Consider the following 25,459-nt stretch of genomic DNA (forward strand, 5'->3'; position numbering starts at 1 on the left):
TGAAGATAAGTGGAGAATGGAGAAAAAGTGGTCTGCTGAGGAGACTAAATGTTTGGTTTTGATCTGGGCATTGACAGAATTCCAGGTTAAGCTGGAGAGTAGAACAAGGAAGACCAAGTTACATGCTCAACTTACGGGAGAAATGGCAAAGGCTGAGTTCACCCGAACGCCTGATCAAGTAATTGATAAATTCAAGAAACTGAAGAAAGAATACCAGGAAAGCAAGAAAAACTTGGGCAAAAGTGGAGCTGGATGTGGTCATCACTTTGGTTCTGCATAAACTGGCATGAACGCAGGCTGGTTCTCCAGGAAGCACCAAAGTTCTGAGACTCCAGAACCAGAACCATGTCTGTCTGAAAGCACTATGATTGGTGCGAACTACAATATTAAAACATTATAATTTAAAATGTAAGAATTACAGTAAAGACAAGTGTAGAAAAGTGGGATATGTTTAATTATTATTTTAATTTATTTAACCAGGGAAAAACCTCATTGATATTAAGAATCTCATTTACAAGAATGTCCTGGCTAAGGCAGGCAGCAATTACAATCACAGTTAAAACCAAATCCAGAGTCACAGAGCAGAATGTCATCAGTAGAAACATCTACAACCTGAAACATCATCCTCCATGCCTTCAGTCAATCATTAAAAAGGTTTAAAGAGACCATCTCCTCAAGAAATAAGGTCTCCTGAAGAAGATTCCAGGCTGTAGGAGCAGCATACCTGAAACTCCTTTTACTCATTTCAAGACTGACTTATGTAATTCCTTCTTCCTTGATGAAATATGAAACATGCAAATGGTCTTGTACCTTTGCCTTTTTTCTCAATTTTCAAATGCTGTTTTTGCTCTGGTTTCTCCAGAAACAGTGGGCTGTCACTGTTGAGCTGTATTTCGTACTAACCTTGATATAATCATTTAAAATAAAGTCCTCTGTGTAGATTCTCACCATCAATTTCCACATCTCTGTCGGTGCAGCGATCCCCATGCAAAGCACCCTGCTCCCTTTCTAGAACATAGAATTATTTTTACAATACAAGAACTTTATTTATCCCAGAAGGGAAATTCAATCGTCTGGGAGTCTGATCTGTTTACTTTAGAATTATACAGTCTAATTGCTGATGGTATGAAAGATGGGCCTTATGAAAGATTATGATTTTATGGATTAAGTATTAATTAAGTATTTAAGTACAGTATTTAAGTATTAAGTATTAAGTATTTAAGTAAGATTAAGTATTTATTATGGATTAAGTATGAAAGATTTTTGGGCCTTTTCATGCCTTTATTAGATTGAGGAAGGACCGTGTATAGACTTGGAAATAGGGAAGAGAGTGGAGAGAGACATGCAATAAAGAGCCACTAGCTGGATTTGAACCTGGGCGGCCCATGTACATGGGTAACGCCTTAAACCACTCAACCATCTGCCCCCCCCCGGCTCCCTTTCTAATCATTAACTTTCTTGCAATTCCACAGCAGTCTGATCAATCTCCAGTGCGTACTAGAAACACCACTCCACTCTAAATACTACTAAGTCCATTTCAACCAGGAGAGACTAAATATAAGTTTAACAATAATTTATTTACAAATCTAATGGAAGAGAAACGTGCAAAATCTTTGGCAATCAGACTCCATTGTGATGACTTCATGTTCTTGAAGGGAAAGTGAAGCTAACAGCAGGAATAGGCCCTATGGAGTCTAGATACTGGTGGTGGTGTTAATGAGTGATGCAGGATCAGATGAGGAGTAGAACCAGGAAGAAGCTGAACCAGGAACCAATGAGTTTGCTGACCTGAATCTGATTAGCTGAGTACTTAAGAGAGTGAACGCTCATAATAAGCTGATCACCAGAGTGGGAAGAAAGAAGAATGGACAAGGCAAAGATATGAACGAGTGGTGACTAATGAGAAGCAGTCTTCCTGCTTGAACTTTCGCTGAGCTCTGGACTTTTGGAGGACAGGTGAATACACAAAGAGAAGACACCCTTTGGATCAAACCATGCACTCACAATACATAATTTGCTAAGTCTGAATGTCCTGGAATAAATAAAAAAAAAATGTATTTTATGTCTAGAAGCCATGCACACTCAGCTACATGAGTATTTCCTGTTGAATAGAGGCCCGGGTTTGTATCAGCTGATGACGGTCCTGATAACAAACATCGCCATCAGCATGTGGCGTGAACAGATATCAGTTGCCAGTGCTCACTTGTGTCCAACCAATTTAATGCGTTCATCTTGTTCACCTAACTAACTAATCAAATAAGAGAATTTTTCCGATGCAGTACCTGTTGGGTTGGTCGGAGCTTGAGGTATGGAAGCTGACAAAGAGATTAAGAAAAATTGCTAAGAAAACACAGTGACAGACAATATTGCAGCAACAGGATAAATGCCTGGACCACAACTTTAGGATAAGATGGAATAATGTGTAGTTAACTTGGATAAGGTGCAGTTAGGGGAATTACATGATTAAGAAGATTTAAGCATAAATGCTACCACAACATAGAGGAAAAAACAGTATTTGTTCAGTCCTAGTGGGGAATTTTGAAAGATTCAGAGCTGTAACTTTCATCATTTTTTAGTTCGGTCCATAAAAAGTAATCAATTTTTTCAGAAACTTGTTGACTGCGCCGTCCAACTGTGCTGTCATGTTTGTTTTCTCCAACCAACATCATCTTGTTATCACTTGAAACCACAAAATTATCACATGTGAGAATCTGCTGGGACAAAACAAACACATCATTTTGCATAACACTGAGAATTTTTTTCTCTGCCTGGGTCAAGATTTTCCAAGAAGTTTGAAAGGGAAACCTCAAAACTGTCAAATGTCAGAGGTTTAAATCAAATGTCTGTCATTGTGGTAGGATTCTAGATTAGGTAACTAGCTTTAATTTCATATGTCTAATTTCTACACAAAGACATTTGACATGACAAGATTTAGTAGCTAACATTACACTGGGCGTGATTGGATCTGGATCTACCACCCAGTAAGCAGATATGTTGGATACAAGTTTACCTCTCTGTATACCCTTAGATACTTATCCGTTCTTAAATGTGTTATGATAGGATGAAGACTTGGAGTAGGAAAAACTTAGCATTTACTAAACTCAAAAGGTTAAAAAAAATAGGACTTTGTCAGGGTGTATTATGGGAAATGTAGGATCATAGGTGGTTTTACTGTTGAGCAAAGGGAGGCAATAACATGGGGCATCTTTCTCCAAGGGTCAATATACTGTACAGTCATACCTGGGCCACAACCCAGGGCTGGGGAGGGTGGGGGGCCAGAGTCAAGCTTGACACATGTCAAAACACACGTGTCACTTTGCAGCCAAGGTCAAGCTCAATGGCATCTCTTTTGTCTGGGCCTTTTCATCCCTGGTAATACACTCAGAGACCGCCAGCAGTTTCAGGCCCTTGGGACATCCACAGCACGACCAGGGGTTTGTGGCAACCCTACTACCCACCTGGACAGTACCATTGGCCGGCTTACTCGCCACATTCAAATGGAGTTTTTGCAAACCCCAAGCGAGCCGTCATGTGTTTTACACCGAGGAGAGGTTTCCATCTAGCCCCTCTGCCATTAAACCCATATACATGGAGGGCTGCAGTGATGGTTGTCCTTCTCGAACTTTGTCCCATCTCAACACAGGGTCTCTGGAACTCAGTCAGAAAGACCATCGGGTTCTTGGTCACCTCTCTTACGACGGCCCCTCCTCACCTGATTGCTCAGTTTGGCCAGATGACCAGCTCTTAGAGGAGTCCTGGTTGTGCCAAATTTCTTCTGTTGCTTTAAATTGTTTTGTTTGCTTGCCATGATTGCTGTTAGCTAAACTGGGACAGGAGCCTCTGAATTAGTTGAACGTCCCTCATATATCCTGTCAGATACCTAGGTTTGAGTATTAGATTAGCTATTGAAATGCGCATGTGATAGGTTATTAAATATTTTTCAACTTGATTATATATTAATACAGTAAGATGTCCAAGCATATACTGAGACTCTCAAACAGCTAGCACCCTTTTTAGTCAACTTCACCACAGCTGTCTACAATAGTAGAAGCAGTATTGTTTGTTTTCAGTTTTCTCTCCAATCTCTCCGAGCTCTGCGTTCTCTTTGTCTGTCTTTCCTCTGATTGTTCTATTGTGAGATTTTTAGACACAACTGGACTTAAAATAAACACAATGGGAGACCCAATAAAACCACAGTGAATACTCTGTATGCTATGAACCTGTCTCTAGTCAGCTTTCCCATAGGTTTGGAGATCTTTTCCATATGTTTGAATAAAGCTGCTGAACAGATTAAGTGACTTCACCTGCTTTTTCTCTCAGGCACAGAGCTGCTGACCGGCTAAAAGGACTTGTCAGTCCATCAGACTGATGTGACTTTTAAATAGTGTGGTTTAAATTCAATAATTAGCGTGGTACTACATTGACCACAAAATATTCTTTCTGTGTACCCTATATATGTGATATAATATCTCTAAATCTTTTCACACTTAGGAAAATCTATCCAAAATAAACAATTCCAGACTCAAGAATAATATGTTTGCTTTTCCTGTGTAATAATTTAGTTGACTTATTATGTGCTTGTGTTGCTCATGAATGTAATTTTTTCCTCTAATGTGACTCATGCTTATGAACTGTTGACCTGTGGGAGTCTCTGGCCCGTCTCCTCATGACACTTCTCCCTCCCCCTGTCTCTCTGTCTGCAGTTGTGTGTCCCCTGACGTGCTTGAATGGAGGAGTATGCAGTTCGAGGAAGCACTGCCTGTGCCCTCCTGGCTTCACTGGTCGCCTCTGCCAGTTTCCAATCCCGCAGACACAACAAGCTCAAGCAGCACGGGGGAACGAGTCGCCCGTCTACCCCATCGCTCTGAAACCAGACGGTCTGAAACTTGGGGAACAGTCAAGCGTGACGAGGACACAGCTCACGCAGACGCACTCAGTTTTTACAATCCCTTTCTCATCAGAAGGTATCTATATCTATTACTAGCTGAACCTTTTGATGCCGTGGTCAGTTTTTAATGAAAGAGAGTAAAAATTAGTTTGTCCAATCTAAAGTTCTCATCGCTTTACCAGTGTAAAGAATCAGATGAGATGATCACCATTTCTTAAGCATTAAAGCTTCTGCAAGGGACTTTTGATATGTGTCAGTTTTAGAGCTGTGTTTAAGTACTGTTTCCTAATATGATACGATACGATACGGCAGGATATGATTCCATTCAATCCAGTAAGATATGATATACAATACAGTGTGATACAATTAAATATGCCATTCAGCCAAATTTGAATTCTCCGCCTCACCGTACATGTCACCAATTTCCCTCTGCCTCAAAAACGTCCATACTCATAAGTCAGGTCCACACGTTACCATCTGCTTTGTTTCTTATAGATCACATACTTTGCGTGGGAAGTGGCACACGCAGCCTTCAGGTCCCATCTTGTGTATGCCTTGTACATTTCTTACTTCCTACCTTGGTATGAATGAGATGCACACACTAAACAGCAATTTCCACATAGGACGAATGCCCCGCGCATGGGTGTAGCAAAGGGAGAAAAAGGTTACTGATTACCAGGGCCCACAGTAGGAGGCGCGCTTGAGAAGTCTGCAATAAAAAGTGTGTTTTTATTTATTATTCTTTGTAGTTAGTGTCATTACTGAATCCAAAGCCACTAAATGAATCAGTCAAAAGACTGAAATTTGTATCAAGGAGAATAAAATAAAATGCTGGGGACCCCTGCTCCTCCCTTAAAAATGTCCAAATGGTGTAGTCCAGCACTGTGAAATAATGCAAGTAAATTGAATTTAACCATTGTAAAACCATTGCTCATAAATGAGGAAATAATGGTTGAAAAAATACATCAAAATGCATAGATGTTTGTAAAAATGACTTTTGCTGCCTGGCTAGACAGTTAAGGGGGGCCCTGTGTAATATTCTTTCTGGGGGCCCAAAAATCCCTAGCTACCCCCCTGGCCCCGTGCACCAAAGTGCCGCATACGACCTTGCCCACTGGAAGCGTGTCTAGCACGCTGTGCCACGGCGCTCAGCCCTGATCAGTGAGGAAAAATCATGGAAGAACTGCGAGTTCCCACAGGAATAGTATGTCAACAGTGGACGATTTTTCCTTTTGTGGTCAATTTATCATCTTTTCCATTATAAGTCCATGATATTATTGCTTCTGCCCTTGGGTGTGTACATTAGGAAGTTAAAAGGTTGATGTTTGCTTAAAAGATCTGTGGTTTTATATAAAATTCTTTGACTAAATGTCCACTATTCCGCACCAATGGCACCGCTGTAGCTCCATGACCCACTGACCTCTTTGTGACCCTTTGCTCTCGCTGCAGGATGAGATGTAAAGTTGATATAGTGATGATTTATGATTGGGAGTCCGTGCATTGTGTTGTATTTTGAAAGAACTGGATATTCTACGCTTGTGACTTCCTCTTCTGGAGCTCTCTCATTGACAGGTATTGACACGGTTTGGCAGTGGCCGGCCATGAAAATAGATCTGCAGTGTATCTCAAATGAAGCAGAGCGAAGTGTCGGCCCAGACATGCGCCGCTGCCGGTCTGGAGCGCTGGCTCTGGAAATGCTCTGATAGAGTAGAGAGGGAGCGATTTGCTCTGCAGTAACATTCGCCAGCAGTTCTTTCACTGTATGAGGAAATTGGAGGGAAGTTGGCAGTAACACTCGCTGTGTTCATGATACCTTGGTCTTTTTTTCTGCCTGGCTTTTTGATTTCTGGATCAAAGCCTGGTGTGGTGGAGCATGTTCAGAAGGCCTTGTTCAGTTTAGGGTAGATTGAGTTTATACAGGAGTAAAGCCCCCCCCCCCCAGTCTGACTCAGGCAAATTCAACAAGGTGGATAAGAGCTGGACTAACATGTTGACATGTATTTTAACATTTTTTTGAAAATGTCTTTCTGTTTTCTGTTTTCAGTACAGGTTAATTTACGTGTCCACCACGCACCAGACACCTCTGTAGTCATTCAACCTCTTGACCAACCAGAGGACAAGCCCCCTACTAAGACAGGGACACGTCCTATTCCTACGGGACACAAACCAAAGGGGCGCTGCTTCCAGGAGACCACTCCAAAACAAGCGGTGAGTTTTTTCAAACGTACATGACGCTGCTGCAAGGGACAGTCCTTTAAGCTTTTGTTTGAAATTGTTCTTGATTGATGATTTTTCTTCATCTTTTCTTGCTTTAGTGCAACAGCACCCCACTTCCTGTTCTGACCAATCAGGAGGATTGCTGTGGCAGTGTGGGGAACTCATGGGGACAGAATAAGTGTTATCAGTGCCCCAAACTACCAAGTAGGTTCTAAAGTCTTTGAAAACTGTCCTTTCATTTGAATTAACATTAGATACCCCTTTCTAATTCCTCTGGCTCCATTTTCCAGTTTTATAGATGGTATTCACTGTTTACTCTCTTCAAATTCAGACACGAAAGGGCACTAAGTTGTTTTGAAAATGAAGCACTTGTTTCACTTTTTTTTATCCAATATACCTCTTGTGTGTTCCTCGGGGTAAATTATTGTTTATTGTGCCAAAACATGTCAAGAACTCCCAGCAATTTATACCTTTTACCTCATGAAATTATGGCCCTGGATTAAAACAATCACTTCATACCTCTATAAAAGTGTGTACATGAAAGTTAGCCGTAAGGTGGGGTGGGGACTCTCTGAACAGTTTGAAAACGGAAGAAATTATGAGAATTACACACAGACAGTGAGACAGAAAGAGAGAATGTGGAAAATAACCCTCCACTTAAGCATGTTCCTATGAGCCTGCCCAGTGCAGGACTGTCATCACATTGCTCAAGATTGAATTTCAAGAAAATCTTGGCTACTCACGTTTTTTCCACCCCGCTATTATTCCATCTCCCTGCTCCGGCTCAGACAATGCAGCCCTTGACAAAACCTGATACTGTTCGTCTGGTTAGTCTTTATATAACTGGATTCCTGCCCAGAGCGCTGTCACTTTTGTTACTCTCATATCCATTTATAAGCTTCTCTTTTTTTGTGAAAATGGCCAAAGTCAGCCAGTATTCTCTTTTCATTGTGCTTTCAAAATGTTCGTGCGAGTTCCCATAGCTTTCTAATAAAACTGCCTTTACATGTTTTTACTCCCCCCTGGAAAAAAAGAAATCTTGAGTGTTAGAGACTGAAGGCTCCTGGAGAGAAGTAATAAGAACAAGGATTATTCATTGTTATGAGCTTATGAAAGACAAGCTCCTCTTCATCAAAAGCCTTATAAAAGCAGCTATTAAAAAGGCAAGAAGTCAAAGAAGAAAAGCCAGAGTTTGTGGAGCCAAAAACTAAGCCAACTTGTTAAGGTGTTTCTTATTATGACATTTTGGGAAAATACTTTTATGTTCTCCTCTACCTTGGTGAGAACAATGCCTAAACAAGAATTCACCCCCTTGGATGTTTTACACTTTTATGGGTTTTATAAATCAATCATAGCTATATAATTTGGTAAAAAAAAAAAACTCTTTAATGTCAGAGTGAAATGATTAAAAACAACAAAGTGAATGATCTGGAGGGGCAGAGTCAAAGCCCAGACCTCAGTCCAGTAGATAATTTGTGGCTGGACTGGAAAATCCCTGTGCAACCTGACAGAGCTTGAGCAGTTTTGCAGAGAAGAATGGAGCAAAACTGCAGTGTCCAGATGTGCAAGCCTGGTTGAGACCTATCCACACGGACTCAGTGCTGTGATTGCAGCACTGAGTCCGTGTGCTGCAATCACAACACTAAGTCCGTGTGGGTAGGTCTCAGTGCTGTGATTGCAGCCAAAGGTGCAGCTACTAAGTACTGACCTTACATGTTGTTATTTAATTGACTTTACTTTTTAGAAATCTGTTTTCACTTTGATATTAAAGAGGTTTTCTAATTTTTTTGTCTTTTTGTTTCATAAAAGCCAAAATAATCTGACCATGATTGATTTAGAAAATTAATTTTGAAAAATCACCATGGGTACTGAGGCTGGTATGTTGTTATTGGGGTTTTATCATATTGTTTGTTAATGTCTGTCAACACCACCTCTTCTTCAAGCTTTTACCAGGATTTTGTCTCTTATCTTTGAACATCATTGAAATGATAATACAATTCGTGTATTTGTATCAACATTTAAACTTAGCACTTAACATGTATGATGACTGACTAATTAATAATGCTACTTAATCATAATGATTATGAAGTGTCCAAACTTACTAGCACTGAATTGCCTAATGCTCCACTTTTATTTAGTGAGGATGATGAGTAAGCATCCACACTATTGATATTCATGTTGGCCATTTTCTTTTTTCCGTTTTTGGACCCTATCTCCTTTTTCACTCTTTGAGATATGCTCGTCTTTCTAATATCATTCTGTTCAGTTCTGACTTTTAGAGTTTTAAAAATATTCCACTTTTTCTGGAAAATTTTTCCAATTCAACTGAATGGGGCTTTTCTAAAAATATGTACTTTCTTCAATCTTCATAACTTTGGCATTTCTTGGGCTATTTTAACTATTCTACTATCAAACTTTTCAGCTTCTGGTGATATTTTCAGCTATTTTTTCCCTATTTTCAGCTATTTTCATGTTATTTTAAGCTATTTCTATGCTTTTTCAGCCATTGAATGCTATTTTGAGGTACTTTTAGGCTATTTTATGCCATCTTATGCTATTTTTAGGCTACTTTCAGCAAATTTTAGGCAGTTTTCAGCTTTCTTTAGGCTACTTTCAGCTTTTTTTGTCCTTTTTAGCTACTGCATGCCATTTTCAGCTACTAATATGCCATTTCATGCAATTTTTATGCTATTTTCAGCTATTTTGTGCTTTTGGCTATTTTCAGCAGTTCTTCCACAATTCAGCTCTCAGCATCCCCACACAATTTCAGCTGAAATTGCAATTTTGATCCAGTTTTGTCTATCATCTGCCTGCAGGTCTTCTCCTTCCATACATTCTCAAGCTTTTGTAATAATTTTCTTTGCGTTTTGATTTTTTTTCTCCTTCCTCAGATGCATCAGTCAAACACACCATTGTAGAGGACTACGGCTCAACGTGTCCACAAGGCTATAAAAGATATAACAGCACTCACTGCCAAGGTAACACTGCAAACCTGTATTTATAACAGGAATTATGCTAAGAGCTTTGGGAGTTAAATTCAACTTTTTATTAACAATTGATTTCTTTTAACATTGCAGATATCAACGAGTGCTCCATGCAGGGTGTCTGTCAGAATGGAGACTGTCTGAACACCCTGGGCAGCTTTAAATGTTTATGTAAGGCCGGTTTGGTGCTGGAAAGAAATCGATGTATCGGTGAGTCAGTGACCTTTAATCCATCATCACTAAGCCACCTGTTTGAGTTGCATTAAGTAATTCTATAAAGTGAGTCTCATTTCTAAATGACACCCTGTTGTCTCCTTTGTCAGACCCTCCAGGTGAGCGAGCTCAGTGCTTCCTGTTGGTGACAAACGACAGAGGCTGCGAACACGCTCTGTCCACTCACATCACACAGGAGATGTGCTGCTGCACTGTGGGCAAAGCCTGGGGACGCAACTGTGAACTATGTCCTCAGGTGGGCACAGGTGAGTGGACGGAGACATGCGGAAGAGCAGATACAGACTGTTAAAAAATGATTTGCAATAAATACATAAAAACTTTCATTTCACTATACCCTGGTAAGACAGTGCCTTTAAAAAGCCTTCACCTCATTTTACTGGTTTTATAGATCACACATGGTCAACAGGATTTGGCTTTTTTGACCAAAAAGAGTTGAAAAAAACTGCTTTAATGTCAAAGTGAAAACAGATTTCTACAAAGTAATGTAAGTTAAATAAAAAATATGGAAGGTAAAATACCATAAGTCCATAAATAACCTATCCACACACACTCAGCACACCATTGCAGACAAAGGTGCATCTACTAAATACTGACCTGAAGGGGGATCAATATGAATGCAGTCACCTGTTTTACAGCACATATTTTTATTAAACTGACATTACTTTTAGAATCTGTTTTTACTTTGACATGAAAGAGTTTTTTCATTCTTTTGTCAAAAAAGCCAAATTATATTGACTATGATTTATCTATAAAATCAATAAAAGGGTAAAACATCCAATGGGGGTGAATACTTTTTTGTAAGGAAAATTCTCAGATCTTTACTTCTCTGTCAGAAAGCCTCTTTGTTTGGCACTTTTCTGCACTGCAGCATATACATGATCAGCTATTTAAGTCTGAAGTCTGTGATTTAAGTATACTGATAGTTATATTAGAAGTTCTGATATTACTTCATTATAATTTGAGATTATTTCAAGCAGCAAATGTTGAGACATTTTCCAGTTGTCAGCATAATTTTGACTAAAAAGTGTCTCCTTTGAGCTCAGTTTTCTCTTCAGAAAATTAATTATTGTCGATGTGTAAATGTACACTTTCGCATTGTCCCAGCTCTTTTAGAATTGGGCTTTATACATGTCTTGTCAATATCGTCTACAGTTACATTACAACATTTTAAACAAATCAGGTAAAATGTGCTGTATGCAAACATGTAATTGCTCTCGTGGCTAAACTTTCTTCATGCATTTTTCCAAATATGTGCATTTCAGAGATTTGAAGATTTTAACAGACTCTCCTCTTTCTCTGTGTGGTTCTCAGTGGCCTTCAGTAAGATCTGTCCAGCAGGGAAAGGCTACTTTTATCAACACATTACAGAGACCGTGGACCTCCGTCCTTATATCCCCACCTTCAAGCTTGAAAAGAAAGGTTGGTCCATGGATATCATGAGACACTTTTTGGGGGGCTGAAGTCACCCTAAAATGTTCCTATGCCCTCCTAACATGATTACAGTAAAAACAGTGAAGAAATTAATTAAGGAAAGCACTACCCAAGGGACGTCACTGGGATTGAAATATGGGGGGGTTTAGCCCAAAGTGTTGCAGGTAATGCTTGGCATAGCTCACACCAAAATCTTTCATTCGCACCTTAAAAGACTTCATTAATTAGTTTATTATTTGTTGTAGAGCATTTATCTGGCTCACTCTCTTTTCCTTTTGAAGACCCTCAGCTTATCTTTTCCGAAGCCTTCAGAAGGTCTTCCTTTCTCTTTAATAACAGTCTGAGGGCCCAAGTTTAATTCTGCCTGCCTCTGATATTTCTCTCTGTGTCTGAAGACAGTCTATAGCAGTGGTACTCAACCTTATTCTACCAAAGAGCCACATTGTTTTGAAAATACTTTAGCAAGAGCCACAATCCAAAACCAGGGATGCAAGGTAGATAATAGACCAGCTGATCCAGAGTTGAAATGACATGAAACACTGAATTGTTGGATTATTGTGTGGTTAAATGGAATACCATAGGCCAAATAAATGTCTGTATAGTGTCAGAAGAATGGATATGTCACTGATACTGAATATATATTTTTATAAATCAAATCAAATCAAATCATCTTTATTTAAGTAGCACTTTACACACAACACAGTTGATCGAAAGTGCTTTACAGAAAACAACATTAAAGGAGGGAAAAGAGGCAGAAAGAAATAAGTCAAATTTAAAAGCTATAAAAGTAACAACTGCTCATAAAAGTAATTATTATGAAAAACAACAAATATGAGCACATTACAAAACATTTTTTGGGAGAAAAGCCAGGGAATGATCCGGTTAAGGACAGTTAAAAGCCAATGAGTAAAAATGAGTTTTCAGATTGCTCTTGAAAATCTCAATATTTGAAGAGAATTGAATTTATGTAAGTTCCACCTGATCTAAAGACTTGTTAAAATATTAGTTTGAGCTCTGAGACGCTTGGCTATTTGGGTGTTTATAGCTCACAAAGGCTTCAGAAAGGATAAGCAGAGGGTCTTCAAAAGGAAAAGAGAGTGAGACACTTGTTAACTTCAGCATGTTAACTTCAAACTCACATGAATTCACTGTTGTAATACCTATCCATCTCTTTTCTCTGCAGAACCAAAGCAGCCGGTAAGACATTGTCCTGTTCTGAGGTTGGTATTCCAAGCTAGTTATAATTTTTTGTAAAATCAGACTATATCTTTCAATCAGGAGAGGCGTCCAGAGGTGACGACTGCTGCTCAGCAGGCTCCCATCAGCACCCACAGTCCTCGTGTGCCTGGTAAAATAAGCTTTTTTTAAATTTTAGCTTTTAATTATGAAGATTTAACAGAAACAAGAAAATGGGTACAATAGTAAGACAAAAGTCGCCTCATGGGTGGTGAAGACAAAACAACAGGACTAAAGTTCAACATGTCATGCTTCCTCCTAAAGTCTGTCCACGTCATCTCTTTTCTGTTGGATCCACAGTTGTTAAACCCACCCCTCCAACAATCATCAGATTGACCCCAGGCAATGACCCCTTCGAAACACAGACTAAAGTCTTGCGTGAGTTCACTGCAAACCTCAAACTCACTCAAACATCTATTCTGCAATAGGCTGGTTCATGTTCCTGCGCTTCTTAATCACACAGACCCAGCTCTCCACATCCCCAAAAGAGCAGATATTGTGACAAGCTTTGGTCCTTTACTCACAAATGACATGTTGACTTTCTCCACATAGAAGCAAACTAACAGTGTCATGCAAAAGAGTTACTTTAAAAACCAAAGGATCTCCTGTTATGATATAGATTTGAAAAAAAGCTAGTTTCGCCCTTAGCATGCATGCTGAATGTTTAACTGACAGATTTAGACATCTTGCATGTCGTGTGCTTTAAGCTATGAAGCATGAACCAGCCTTATGGCTTTGTTCACACTCTTTATGGAAGAAAGTGTTGCCATAACTCCCAAAGTTTGGTGCGGTCATGTTAAAGTAGGTTATACAACACACACTTCCATAATTAACCTCCAACACATATTAATGATGAGAACAAGAATTGCAAAGCAGTCGTTGCTTTGAAGGAAAACACTGCTTACAACTTTTCTGCTCTTACTTCCTCCTCTACTGATTTTTTTTGTGTGTGTCTTACACGTCACTTAAGAGAGCCCTGCTCACGATGTCATACAACTCAAATAAATCTGATGTCCAGTGCTGTGAAAAGTTTCTCCCCCTTCCTGATTTTATTTTTTTTATTTTTTTTATTTTTTGCATATTTTTCACACTTGAATGTTTCAGATCATCAAACATAGTTTGATATTAGACAGAAATAATAATTTTTTCCCCTTAATGAATAAAATCTCATTTAAAAACTATTTTGTACTCTGGTTATCTTTGTCTAATATTAAGATTTGTTTAAAGATCTGATACATTTAAGGGTGAAAAATATGCAAAAAAAAAAAAAAGAAAGAAATCAGGAAGGGGGTAAAACTTAACTGCACTGTATCTAAACAAATGATATTCTTTAACATGGCCTAAATTATATGAGATCAGGAAAAGCATGATTGCTATCAGTTTTGAAGCTCAACTAGGCAAGAGAAAAGTTCTGTTCAGTTTTGTAAAATCTGATCTGTATTGTTTTCATTCCTGTGTTTATGGCAGGCTGCATAAAACATGGACGTGGTCTCAGTGACGTCATTCACTGGTTTCTGCAGCACATTTGAAGCCTAATAGTGGCGGTTGCCATGTTGGAAATGCTATCTCCCTTGACGAGTCTAGAAACAGGCAAACTGGTGGGGCTAAGGGCAAGCTTAAAGCCAGCAGCGTATAGCTACAACACTCTTATCCTAACTATGAAGAGCTCTTAACCTTTATATGATCGCGATGATTGAGTTAGAAACTCATACGGTGTGTGCCAATAATTTTTTTTCCACCAGGCTGTAAACATCTATTCTTCTGCTGTAAAAATGTGCAGTCAAGAATGGTTGTAAACAGGACTGCTATAGTTTTGAGAGCCAGCCCCTAGTGGACGCTCAAAGAACTACAGATTTTCATATATTGGCTTTATTTTTAACAACAGAGTTTGTTTTATGACTCATAAATGTGTGAAACATAATACCCCAGCTACGTAATCTTTCATGTTCCTTAATTCCTTTTCTATTAAACAACTGGAAAGAATACAAAAATATTTTCTCTCTCAGTTCCTATTTCTAAGCTGCTTTTTATTGTATCAATTAATGTTGAAAGCATTCGAATGAATGAATGAATGAGTTTTTTTGTCATACACAAGTACAATGAATTTCTGTGCGGCTTCCTCTTCGATAGAAAAGAAAAGGTAGACAAGATTATTACAATGAAACCAAAACAGTGCAAAATATATACATTTAAAGATAAATACGTAAAAAATCACTTAAAGATAGAACTCTGCTAGGATTGATTATTAAAAAGATTATTTTTTGTACTTTGAAAAATATTAAGCACCTTTTTAAATGCGACCTGCTTTTTTTATAGGTGTTTGTTGTTGTTGTCGTTATTTTCGGCCTGTGCAAATTGACTGCATATTTTGCTTACACTACTGAAACAAGTTTCTATTACGTTACTTTTACCTGGAAGGTATTCTTAAATCACTCTGTGCACCTAATATTGTCCTTAATTTAAAGACATGTCCCCAAGTAAGCATAAAAATCATGTAAAGGGATCTGGCATTCACATCAGCAGCTTTAGACATGGAAATTTAACCCTCAGAAAGAGAAAATCAGATTTATTTCTTGTTCACAATTGTTGTTGACAAAGCTGTCATCAGAAATCCTGCCCCCTCTTGATTTGATTGGTCAATGAGGGAGCTGTGGCATTTACAAATGTGGTACTGTTTTAAGTGCTGGAGTTTTGCAACCGAGTGCTGTAATGCTACAAAAAATAAGGATAAACAGCTGATGTTGAGGAACTCCAATATGTTTTCTTGGTTTTACTTTAAATTTCATGCAGACAAACGTTTTTAAATTCATAAACACAGAACTGACAACTATTTTGATCAGACCATGAAATGTGTCAGAATATTTTTACCTGCTTGCCTCCAGGCCTTCTATATTTCAGCTCTATACAGACATATACAATAGCATTAATGTATATGGACACATCTTTGAATGTATGGTATATATGTGCATGTATATATACAGTCTATGACACTGGCCCACTCTGTGTCCCCTCCTTGAAGCAGAGACAGATGAATGCAAGCTAAGCAGGAACATCTGTGTTCATGGAGATTGTGAGAACAGCCCAAATGGCCACATCTGTCACTGTCACCCCGGCTACCGTCTCAACCCGCAGAGGAACATCTGTGAGGGTAAGGTGGAGACAGAGCATGATGAAACGGTGACGGATGGTGGGAAGAAATTTCTCCTGAAGTTTCTTATGCATGACTCGTTTTCCCTGGCAAACAGGACTCACTTTGGTTCCAGGAAAGTTGCTCACCTCTCATTCACCTGCAGCTTACAGACGCGCTCTGAACTGCAAAAACTTTTGAGCTGCAGCCCTTGACCTGTGTCTCTTCAATACAAAGGCATTGCCTTTAATTGAAGAAAAAATTATTAGGAGTTGATTTCCACATCTAAATTACACATGGATGTGTTTTCAATTACAGTCAAGTCATGTTGTCAAGTCATCAGTAATGTTGATTAAATAAGAATATAGAATGTTAAACAAGTGACTGCATTAATATTCACCCCCTTCTAGTTATTTTTTAGTAGATGCACCTTTGGCTGCAATCACGGCACTGAGTCTGTGTGGATAGGTCTCAATCAGGCTAGCACATCTGGACACTGCAATTTTACTCCATTCTTCTTTGCAAAACTGCACAAACTCTGCCAGGGTGTACTGGGATCAGGTGTCCAGCCACAAATTCTCTATTGGATTGAGGTCTGGGCTTTGACTCTGCCACTCCAGAACATTCCCCATTTGTCTTTAAATCATTTCTGTATAGCTTTCTTTGTATGCTTCAGACCATTGTCTTTCTAGAAAATAAATTTTCTCTCGAGCCATAGTTCTCTTGCAAAATGAATAAGATTATCTTACAGGATTTTCCTGTATTTTTCCACATTCATTTTACCTTCTACCCACCAAGGAAAGCTGCTGAAAGGAATACCCAAAGCTTGGTGTTCCGACAATTGTGCTTCACAGTGGGGATGGTGTGGTTGTGGTGATGTGTAGAGTTTGGTGTATCCAAACATAGCACCATTTTGGTCTCACCAGGCCAAAGAACTTTCCTCCACTTGACCACGGACTCTCCCACATGTTTTTTGGTGAACTCTAATGGAGATTTAATGAGTTTTCTCCCCAACAGTGGCTTTCTCTTTGCTACTCTCCCATAAAACTTTGACTGGTGAAGAACTAGAGCAATAGTTGTTGTACGCAGAGTCTCTCACATCTCAGCTGCTGAAGCTTGTAACTCCTTCAGAGAAGTCGTAGGAGTCTTTGGCATCTCTCACTAGTCTCCTTCTTGCATGGTCACTCAGCTTCTGAGGCGGCCAAATCTACAGATGTGCTATATTCCTTCCATTTCTTGATGCTGGATTTAACTGAACTCTTTGGGATGTTCAGTGCCTTGGATGTTTTTTTGTATCCATCCCCTGACTTACACTTTTAGTAACATTTTCTCTGAGATGCTTGAAGTGTTCTTTTGTCTTCATGGTGTAATGGTAGCCATGGATACTGATTAACCAGTGAGTGGACCTTCCAGACACAGGTGTCTTTACACTACAATCACTTGAAAGACATCTACTGCACTCAGGTGATCCCCATTTCACTAATTTTGAGATTACTAACACCATTTGGCTGGACTGCTGTTGAAATAGGTCAGTCACTTTAAAAGGGGTAAATATTTATGCAGTCACTGGTTTTCCAATAAATATTTTTGTTTAACTGACAATTTGTAGAAATCTGCTTTCTCCTTGACATTAAAGAGGTTTATTATTTATTTGGTAAAGAAAAAAAGCCAAATTATACTGAGAATGATTGATTCATAAAATTAGTAAAAGGGTAAAACATCCAAGGGGGTGAATAAGTTTCATTGGCACACTAGCCAGTACCAAGTATGAAAAATAGGCAACAAAACATAATAGAAAAATGTTTTTTAGATTTGTCAACATGTCAAAGCTCAGCTTGTATTAAAACCAGTTTGAATAGGTGAGTCTGAAGCAGGAACTTAAAGTCTCCAATAGATTGAGGTAAACTGTTCTTCAGTCTTGGAGTCTTAAGTTTTAAACCTGTACATTTGAACATCTAAGAGCATCTGATGTGTGACCACTCTGACTAGAGCATGATGGTGCAACGTCTTAGGCAAGTATTGTGGGGCTGGCCTGTGCAATGTTTTAGAAACCAGTGTAAGAATCTTAGACTGGATCCTAAAGCTGACAAGAAGCAGGCGGGGGAAAGACACGGGGCTGCATTTTGGAGCATCAGCTGCAGACGATGAAGCAAAGACTGATCAATACCAATATACAATGAATTGTCCAAGCGAGAAGTTCTGAATATGTGAATAACTCTTTCAAACTGAGAGGGTAGATTGGGCTTGACCTTTTCTAGGAGTCACAACTAAAACTAGACTGCTGACAGCTTAAAATTGAACCATTGGACAGAAATCTTTTATTTGTCAGCCAATGATTCTAGGATTTTCGACAGGATAGTTTGTGTATTGGTTAATAATTACATGTATTGCTAGTTTCTCATATTTATTCCCATCTCTCTTCAGTGTTCTTGTCCATTAAAAAGGCAACAAAACAAACAAAATAGTCTTGAAAGGAAAAAGAAATGCTCCAGGTTAAGATGTGTCAGTATGCTCACACTGGGGCGGCTCTGAGCATACTAGGTTAAGGAGTATCAGTATCATTTGAGGATTTATTCTTGAATATGTGTTGGGACGGCTTTGTTAACCTTCGCTATCCATCTGTAACATTCAACACCTTTTTCATAATGTGTGCTTTTCTCACTCCTCACCCCTGCTGTCCAGATAATAACGAATGTGAGTCAGACCCATGTGGTCATGGCCGAGGACAATGCATCAACACAGAGGGAGGTTACAAATGCCTCTGTCGTCTGGGCTATAAACACATGGTGCAGCATGGCAGGCTGAAGTGCGTAGGTAAGTTTGGATGAGGGATACTCATGTTAAAGTGTTTATTTCAGAAATTATCAGATCTACTATCAATGTTTTTTTCTCTGTCCCGCAGATGTGAACGAGTGCTCTAAGCCGGACATCTGTGGTGTTGGAGGCCAGTGTTTGAACCTCCCCGGCTCTTATAAATGTGAATGCCACAGCGGCTACAGGAGCAAGTCGAACCGTCACCCTGCCTGTGAAGGTACAAAGACACCGATTATTATGACATTAGACTGTCTTATGATGATACACTACTCAGGCCTGTCTCACAATCATATGCTTGACTGTGGTTAGAATAGGGATTGTGAATACTTGTACAAATTGCACAGTGGGTTTGTGACATTTCTTCTTGCTGATTCCAGACATAAATGAGTGTTTGAATCCCGACACTTGTCCCAATGAGCAGTGTGAGAACACACCAGGCTCCTATGAATGTGTCCCATGTCTGCCAGGTCATGAGGCTCGTTCTGGTACCTGCTACGGTGAGTGCACAATTCACTTCTTCTCTCCAATAAAAGTAAACATGCTCCTTTGGTCAGTCCCATTTTTTGTCTAAATTGTTGTAAGACACATTGATTACAGTAAATGAAGTGGGCCTGCTTTCACTCAGCAACAGAGACACCCAGGAAAAGGCAAATTTATAAATCAATAGAAGAACAGGGTAAATCAGTCGTGGCTGCAGTGTCATAAGTTAAAATGAGCTTAAATTTGTTTGGCATTATAATCAGGGAACATTAAGAATAGCCCAGTTTGAATGATACAAACTAATCTAACTTTTAAGGTTTTGTCTGATTAATTTTAAAGGGATATTTCTGTATTTTGAAGCTTGAACCCTTGACCTAACAACTTTAAAGTCATAATCAAATGAAAGGAAACATTTAGCTCTGACAATGAAATTAAATTTCTTGTTAAATTGTTTTCCCTTTTGCATTCAGTTTTTTACATGCAGTGCTCTAAAAAGTATTTGCCCCCTTCCTGATTTCTCATTTGTTTTGCATGCTTGTCACACTTAAATGTTTCGGACCATCAAACAAATTATGATATTAGACAAAGATAACCCCATTAAATTAAAAAATGCAGTTTTTAAATAATAATTGAATTTAATAAATGAAAAAGACATTGCTGGTGTGTTTTCGGATCATTGTCAAGTTTGCAAGAGCAGTGGTTCTCAACTGGTGGGTTATGACCCAAAAATAGGTCACAGAGCTGATTTCATTGGGTCACGAAAGTGTCCAAAAAGTCTATGGAGTATTTAAGTACTTGATGAACATGCATTCATGCACTTTATTTTACTCTGTTTTACTGTGATAGTGGGTCAATTTAAATGGTTTACCAATATTTCAACCTCTTTTTCTGCCTTTCTTGGGATGTCAGAGCTGCTTTTCCCATGATAAAAAGGTAAATCCTCAAGATGTAAGGAAATTAGTAAAAATTGACATGTTATCTTGGGAATATGGGGTGTAAAACATGTTAGTTTTGGTCCTGTGTCTTTCACAGTCATATAGTTTGTTCCATCCAAGATCCAAAATGCAACTGTTCCAGGCTGGACCAGTTGAGAACCAATACACTAGAGCTTGAGGTCACAGACTGATGGCTGCACATTCTCCTCCAGGATGTTCTGATAGAGAGCAGTTTGGAATACACACCACCCAAAAGGTTCAACAGAATCAGTCCACAGAATATTTTCCCAAAAGTCTTAGGAAAATATTCTGTGATCATCAAGATGTTTTTTTGGCCAATGTGCCAAAAAAACATCCCTTAATACATTGCATTTTGTATTAACTAAGGTTATCTTTGTCAAATCTCAAAATTTGTCTGATGATGTGAAACATGCAACTGTAACAAACATGCAGAAAAATAAGAAATCAGAAGGTTGGCAAATATTTTTGCACCACACTGTACATATATGTATATTAAACATAATATAAATGTATTTATTCTTTAATTTTCTCCTCAGACATTAATGAGTGTCAGAAGCCTGGCATTTGTCCTAATGGGCGCTGTGAGAACCTCCCTGGTACTTACCGCTGCCTGTGTAATGAGGGCTTCATCCCAAATGCAGACAGCAAAGGCTGCAGCGGTAAATAATGTTCATATAACTTTTGAATGGTATGAGCTTGAACAAGCTACTCATTATTTAGTAAAGTGATTTTACTGAAGATATAAAGAGGGAATATCAATTAAAAGCAGTTCACAGATTTACACTGACTCTGTGATTTTCTGCCTCCCAAAACAGACATTGATGAGTGCGAGGACCACCGGCTGTGTGCTTACGGTCACTGCCTCAACACAGAGGGCTCCTTCCAGTGCCAGTGCTACCCAGGATACCAGCGCACACAGGAGGGCAGCCATTGTGAAGGCAAGAATTGTTAAATGATCCTTGTGTTCTTACTGTGCTCATACGAAACCAGCATGACATTAATTATCGTTTAAAACCCAGCTGATGGCATTGACATCTGATAACTTATGGCCATTGGACTTTCCAACTGGAGAGCAATTATCAAGTCATTGATATTGGCTCCTAACTGCTCAGCACATGCTTCACATTCCGACATTGTTTTTATTTCCTTCTCTTCAGATATAAATGAGTGTGAGAGGCCATCAAACTGTCAGCGCGGCCGCTGTATCAACAGCATGGGCTCATACCACTGTGAGTGCCAGAAAGGCTACACGCTGGTCGGAGGCAGAAGGTGCCAAGGTCAGTCTCTCCTAAAATGATTAATGGTTTTGTCTTTTTTAGAAAACAAGATACTCTCTGTTACTTTCCTAGCAATTTCCACTTTCTCATGTTTCTCACAGTTTAACCTATACAATGTCATGCTAACATTTCCATTTTATGTGACACACTATTTTTGGTATCTAAAATCAAAATTTAAAATTTTGAAACAGACTGAAATCAGTATTAATGGTCATATAAGACTTACTAAATAAACAAGAACATCAGGAAGTAGGCTGGTTATTCCTGTATAGTTTTTATAAATGCCTTAAATGGCTGCTGATGAATACAGTATAATAAAGCTTTGTACTGCACCCTGCGAAAAAAAAAAAAAACGTTTTACATTTTCCATTTCAAAGATTGTCTACGAGTGATGTATTTGACTGTTAAGAGAAAGAGGGATGAGACTTTTTTAATAAAACACAATGCACATACTAGTATACAGGTCAAATTCAGCAAAGTGACTGAAAAAGCAATGCTTTATCCACATGGGGCACCAAAGTTGAGACAAACACAAAATTCCTCACTGGCACTCAAATGTAAAGAATCTTTAGGCATCTTCTTTTTTTTTAATTTCTTTCTGATGCTGAGTTGAATTATAATTGAATATTACTACTAATTGAAGTATTAAAGATGTTGCCATACAAATTCTGCTATGTTTATTAAAGTTTTGCTATGCATTTTCTTTTTATAAAACATCTGTTATTGATTTTGGAGCTGTGCAAGTTCATGCTCTTGGTATTCCAGTGTTTCTCACATGATTTTTTGAGACTATGCTGGGGAGACTCCAAACTGTGTAGTGGGGTCTACTGCATGCTCCCCCAGGAGATACTTAGCAAAACCGAGCAAAATTAAGAGATTCCACTTTTCTTTTTTTTCCTGGTCTGATTTGTAGATAAATAAATGAGTTGATACGGATTTCCTTTCCCTTAAAATCTCTTTTTGACTTATAAAAGTTTTTTACATTGTCTTTAATTATGTTCATAATAAAACACAATGGTCTAAAATAATCTTCATAACTGCTGTATATCACATGACCATCTCTTAATTTAATCTAATCTCCACCAGAAAATTGTGTTAAAACCCTTTATTTCCTGTGCTCTTGTTAACTTTTATTTTATATGTTAGCCTGAGTACAACAAAATCTATTTGAATGATTGTGAATTTAATTTCAAGGTTAAGTTTACATTTTTGAAATAAATAATTGGTCATTATTAGCACTCTGTTCCTCCCCTTTGTTAATATAACTCAGGGAATAACTACATTACCTCACTCCTTTATAATAACATGAATAACTTACAGCATTGCTTGCAATGGTTTGATCTCATCATGTCCCATCCATCTGAGCTTGCTGCAACTGTTAGCTAATACCCCAACAAACATAAACCACCCACAAAAGTTAAGAAAGCTAACCCATGAAAGTTAGGACAGGTAAGCCATAAAGGTTAAGAAAGCTAACCACTGATGGTTATGAAAGCTGGCTACCTCAAGTTAAGAAAGCTAACCCACAAAGGTTAAAAAAGCTAACCCCTGAGAGTAATGAACGCCATAAGAAAACACAATATTAAACAGCACTTTTACCAATTTAGCACTTTATAATTATTGAACAACATGCAAAAATGCATAACTTAAACCTGACCAACCTTTGATCAAACAATGCATTGTTTTATCTTTACTATGAAATATTAAATTAGGAATAAACCTTTCACATTAGTTTTTTCACCGAACACCAATTTAAATCACTGAAATTTAACTGTACATAACCTTTACCCATTTAGTTTTCTGACCTCTTCCATTTCATTTGGAGCTACACTACATTTACGTAGTTATTATACTTTGAATCCAGTGTGTGATTATTTTTAGGATTTACTTTAATTTGGACATTAGTGACATCTTTCTATTTCTCTTCTCAATGATGTGAACCTTCTCTGTTTGCACAGAATGCCATGACCGTATATTGGCATAAAAGGGGTGTTTGTCCTTGCAAATTAGGAAAACCATGAATGAGCTTCAAGCATACAAGCATATGGCATTAGTCAGTACATGGGTGTGAACAACTTAGCAAGAATCCCATGTGTTTCTCTCAGAATCGGTTCTATTCTTTTAAGAAAAATCTTAAGATGATATTTGTAACCCCTGAAGTTCCATAATGCCTATTCTAAAAGCCCATTTTCACTGAAGAAACATGTTAAAAACTTGTTAAAAACAGTTTTAGTCTGAGTATTTTGTGGAACAAACAGTACTCTAGCATCCCTAACATATCTGTTTTAATAGTATCAAGGCTATGAGTCATATTTATAAGGAACATCGCTGCATCTCTTTGCCTGTTACTTGGTTAACAAAAGTAACTTTGATGCAGCATTTCCAATATGGCATCTGCCATCTCTGGACTTCAAAATTTGCTTCTGAAACCAGTGGATGATGTAGCTAAGATTATGTCCTTGTTTATACAGTCCATGTAATTTTCAATGATTTATATTATCACTGTCAGATGTCATTTATATGTCACCCAAAAGATTTTAATTGTTGTATTTCTTGTCAAAAGTAGCATGCATGCTGTTGACAACACATTTCCTGATATTTAACATCTCTGAACAAATAAATCAATGGCTTTTCTCTTACTTAAAGCCGTGTGTGTGTGATTTCCCTTTCAGACATTGATGAATGTGCCACAGACAGAAATCTCTGCCAGCCCTACGGATCTTGTGAGAACAGACCCGGATCTTATTCATGTGTCTGCAATCACGGGTACGTCCTCTCAGAGGACAAACACAGCTGCGAGGGTAAGCCTGCTCTGATTCCCTCTGCTTTACCCTAGAGCTACTTTTATCCCAGCGCTTTACCCAGGCCTGAACATTTGATCCCTGCATGTCCCAAACCCCAAACATTTAACTATAAGCACACCCTAAAGTGGTGAGTCTGTTAGCCAGACAATTATCGTCAATTTAAAGCACTGAAATTAAAAGAAATGCCAGCTTGGCACACCTATTTGAGGTTTAGTTCAGTCACTCTTGTTGCTTATAAACTTTCATCTGCTAATGCTGACTTTGTTCAAGCAGCAGTTCGAGTGCAGACCGATGAGAAGAAGGAGTGCTACCTGAACCTGGATGACACCGTGTTCTGTGACAGTGTCCTCGCCACCAATGTCACCAAGCAGGAGTGCTGTTGCTCAATCGGGGTGGGATGGGGAGATCACTGTGAGATCTACCCCTGTCCTGTCTCCCACTCAGGTAAAATCACAGAAGAGACTGTCATGTGTAGTTCAAGTACAAAACTAGTACTGCACATGTGCAACATTCATTGGTGAAGTTTAGCTTGGCATATTAATGTTTTATCTAATGACAAGAGTGAGGGAGCACCGTCTCCTGGCTTCTTAAATGCTATGCAAATTAAGTGTTGTGTATATTTTTAATTACTGTAATGAATTATGCATGGTCTTACCCTCCTCACAGCTGAGTTCCACTACCTGTGTCCAAATGGACAAGGTCTCTACTACGATGAAGGGCTCATGTACAGCCTGCCTGCTTACCATGGTAAATATCCTACCACAGCATCCAAACACCTAAGCATAAGTGTCATGATATATTTCTTCAGATAGTTTACACATTTCAACATCTGCAATTTTGATGATATTTTTACTTTTTTTTTTTTTTTTTACAGATATTGATGAGTGCTCTTTATTTGCTGATGAAATCTGCAAGAAGGGTCGCTGTGAGAACACGCTGCCAGGCTACGAGTGCTACTGTCAACGGGGCTTCTACTATGACAGCAACCTGCTCGAGTGCATTGGTGAGTTG

At 38.6% G+C, this 25,459-nt stretch overlaps 1 protein-coding gene across 2 annotated transcripts in view; it reads left to right on the forward strand.

Annotated features, from left to right (window-relative positions):
* The window catches only part of ltbp3 (latent transforming growth factor beta binding protein 3), a 66,035-nt gene that overhangs the window by 29,871 nt on the left and 10,705 nt on the right, over positions 1-25,459 (forward strand). For both annotated transcript variants that reach the window (XM_041800991.1, XM_041800992.1), the window contains exons 2-22: positions 4,704-4,964; positions 6,933-7,096; positions 7,204-7,309; positions 9,997-10,083; positions 10,183-10,299; positions 10,413-10,568; positions 11,635-11,742; positions 12,938-12,951; positions 13,033-13,102; positions 13,291-13,368; positions 16,010-16,138; positions 18,800-18,931; positions 19,020-19,148; positions 19,309-19,428; positions 20,904-21,026; positions 21,183-21,305; positions 21,525-21,644; positions 24,317-24,445; positions 24,722-24,892; positions 25,115-25,195; positions 25,323-25,451. In XM_041800991.1, the coding sequence (XP_041656925.1) occupies positions 4,704-4,964; positions 6,933-7,096; positions 7,204-7,309; positions 9,997-10,083; positions 10,183-10,299; positions 10,413-10,568; positions 11,635-11,742; positions 12,938-12,951; positions 13,033-13,102; positions 13,291-13,368; positions 16,010-16,138; positions 18,800-18,931; positions 19,020-19,148; positions 19,309-19,428; positions 20,904-21,026; positions 21,183-21,305; positions 21,525-21,644; positions 24,317-24,445; positions 24,722-24,892; positions 25,115-25,195; positions 25,323-25,451 (2,547 nt within the window). The remainder of the gene's footprint in view (positions 1-4,703; positions 4,965-6,932; positions 7,097-7,203; positions 7,310-9,996; positions 10,084-10,182; positions 10,300-10,412; positions 10,569-11,634; positions 11,743-12,937; positions 12,952-13,032; positions 13,103-13,290; positions 13,369-16,009; positions 16,139-18,799; positions 18,932-19,019; positions 19,149-19,308; positions 19,429-20,903; positions 21,027-21,182; positions 21,306-21,524; positions 21,645-24,316; positions 24,446-24,721; positions 24,893-25,114; positions 25,196-25,322; positions 25,452-25,459) is intronic.

The sequence above is a fragment of the Cheilinus undulatus genome, linkage group 12 (genome assembly GCF_018320785.1).
Source record: "Cheilinus undulatus linkage group 12, ASM1832078v1, whole genome shotgun sequence".
Taxonomy (NCBI): Eukaryota; Metazoa; Chordata; class Actinopteri; order Labriformes; family Labridae; genus Cheilinus; species Cheilinus undulatus.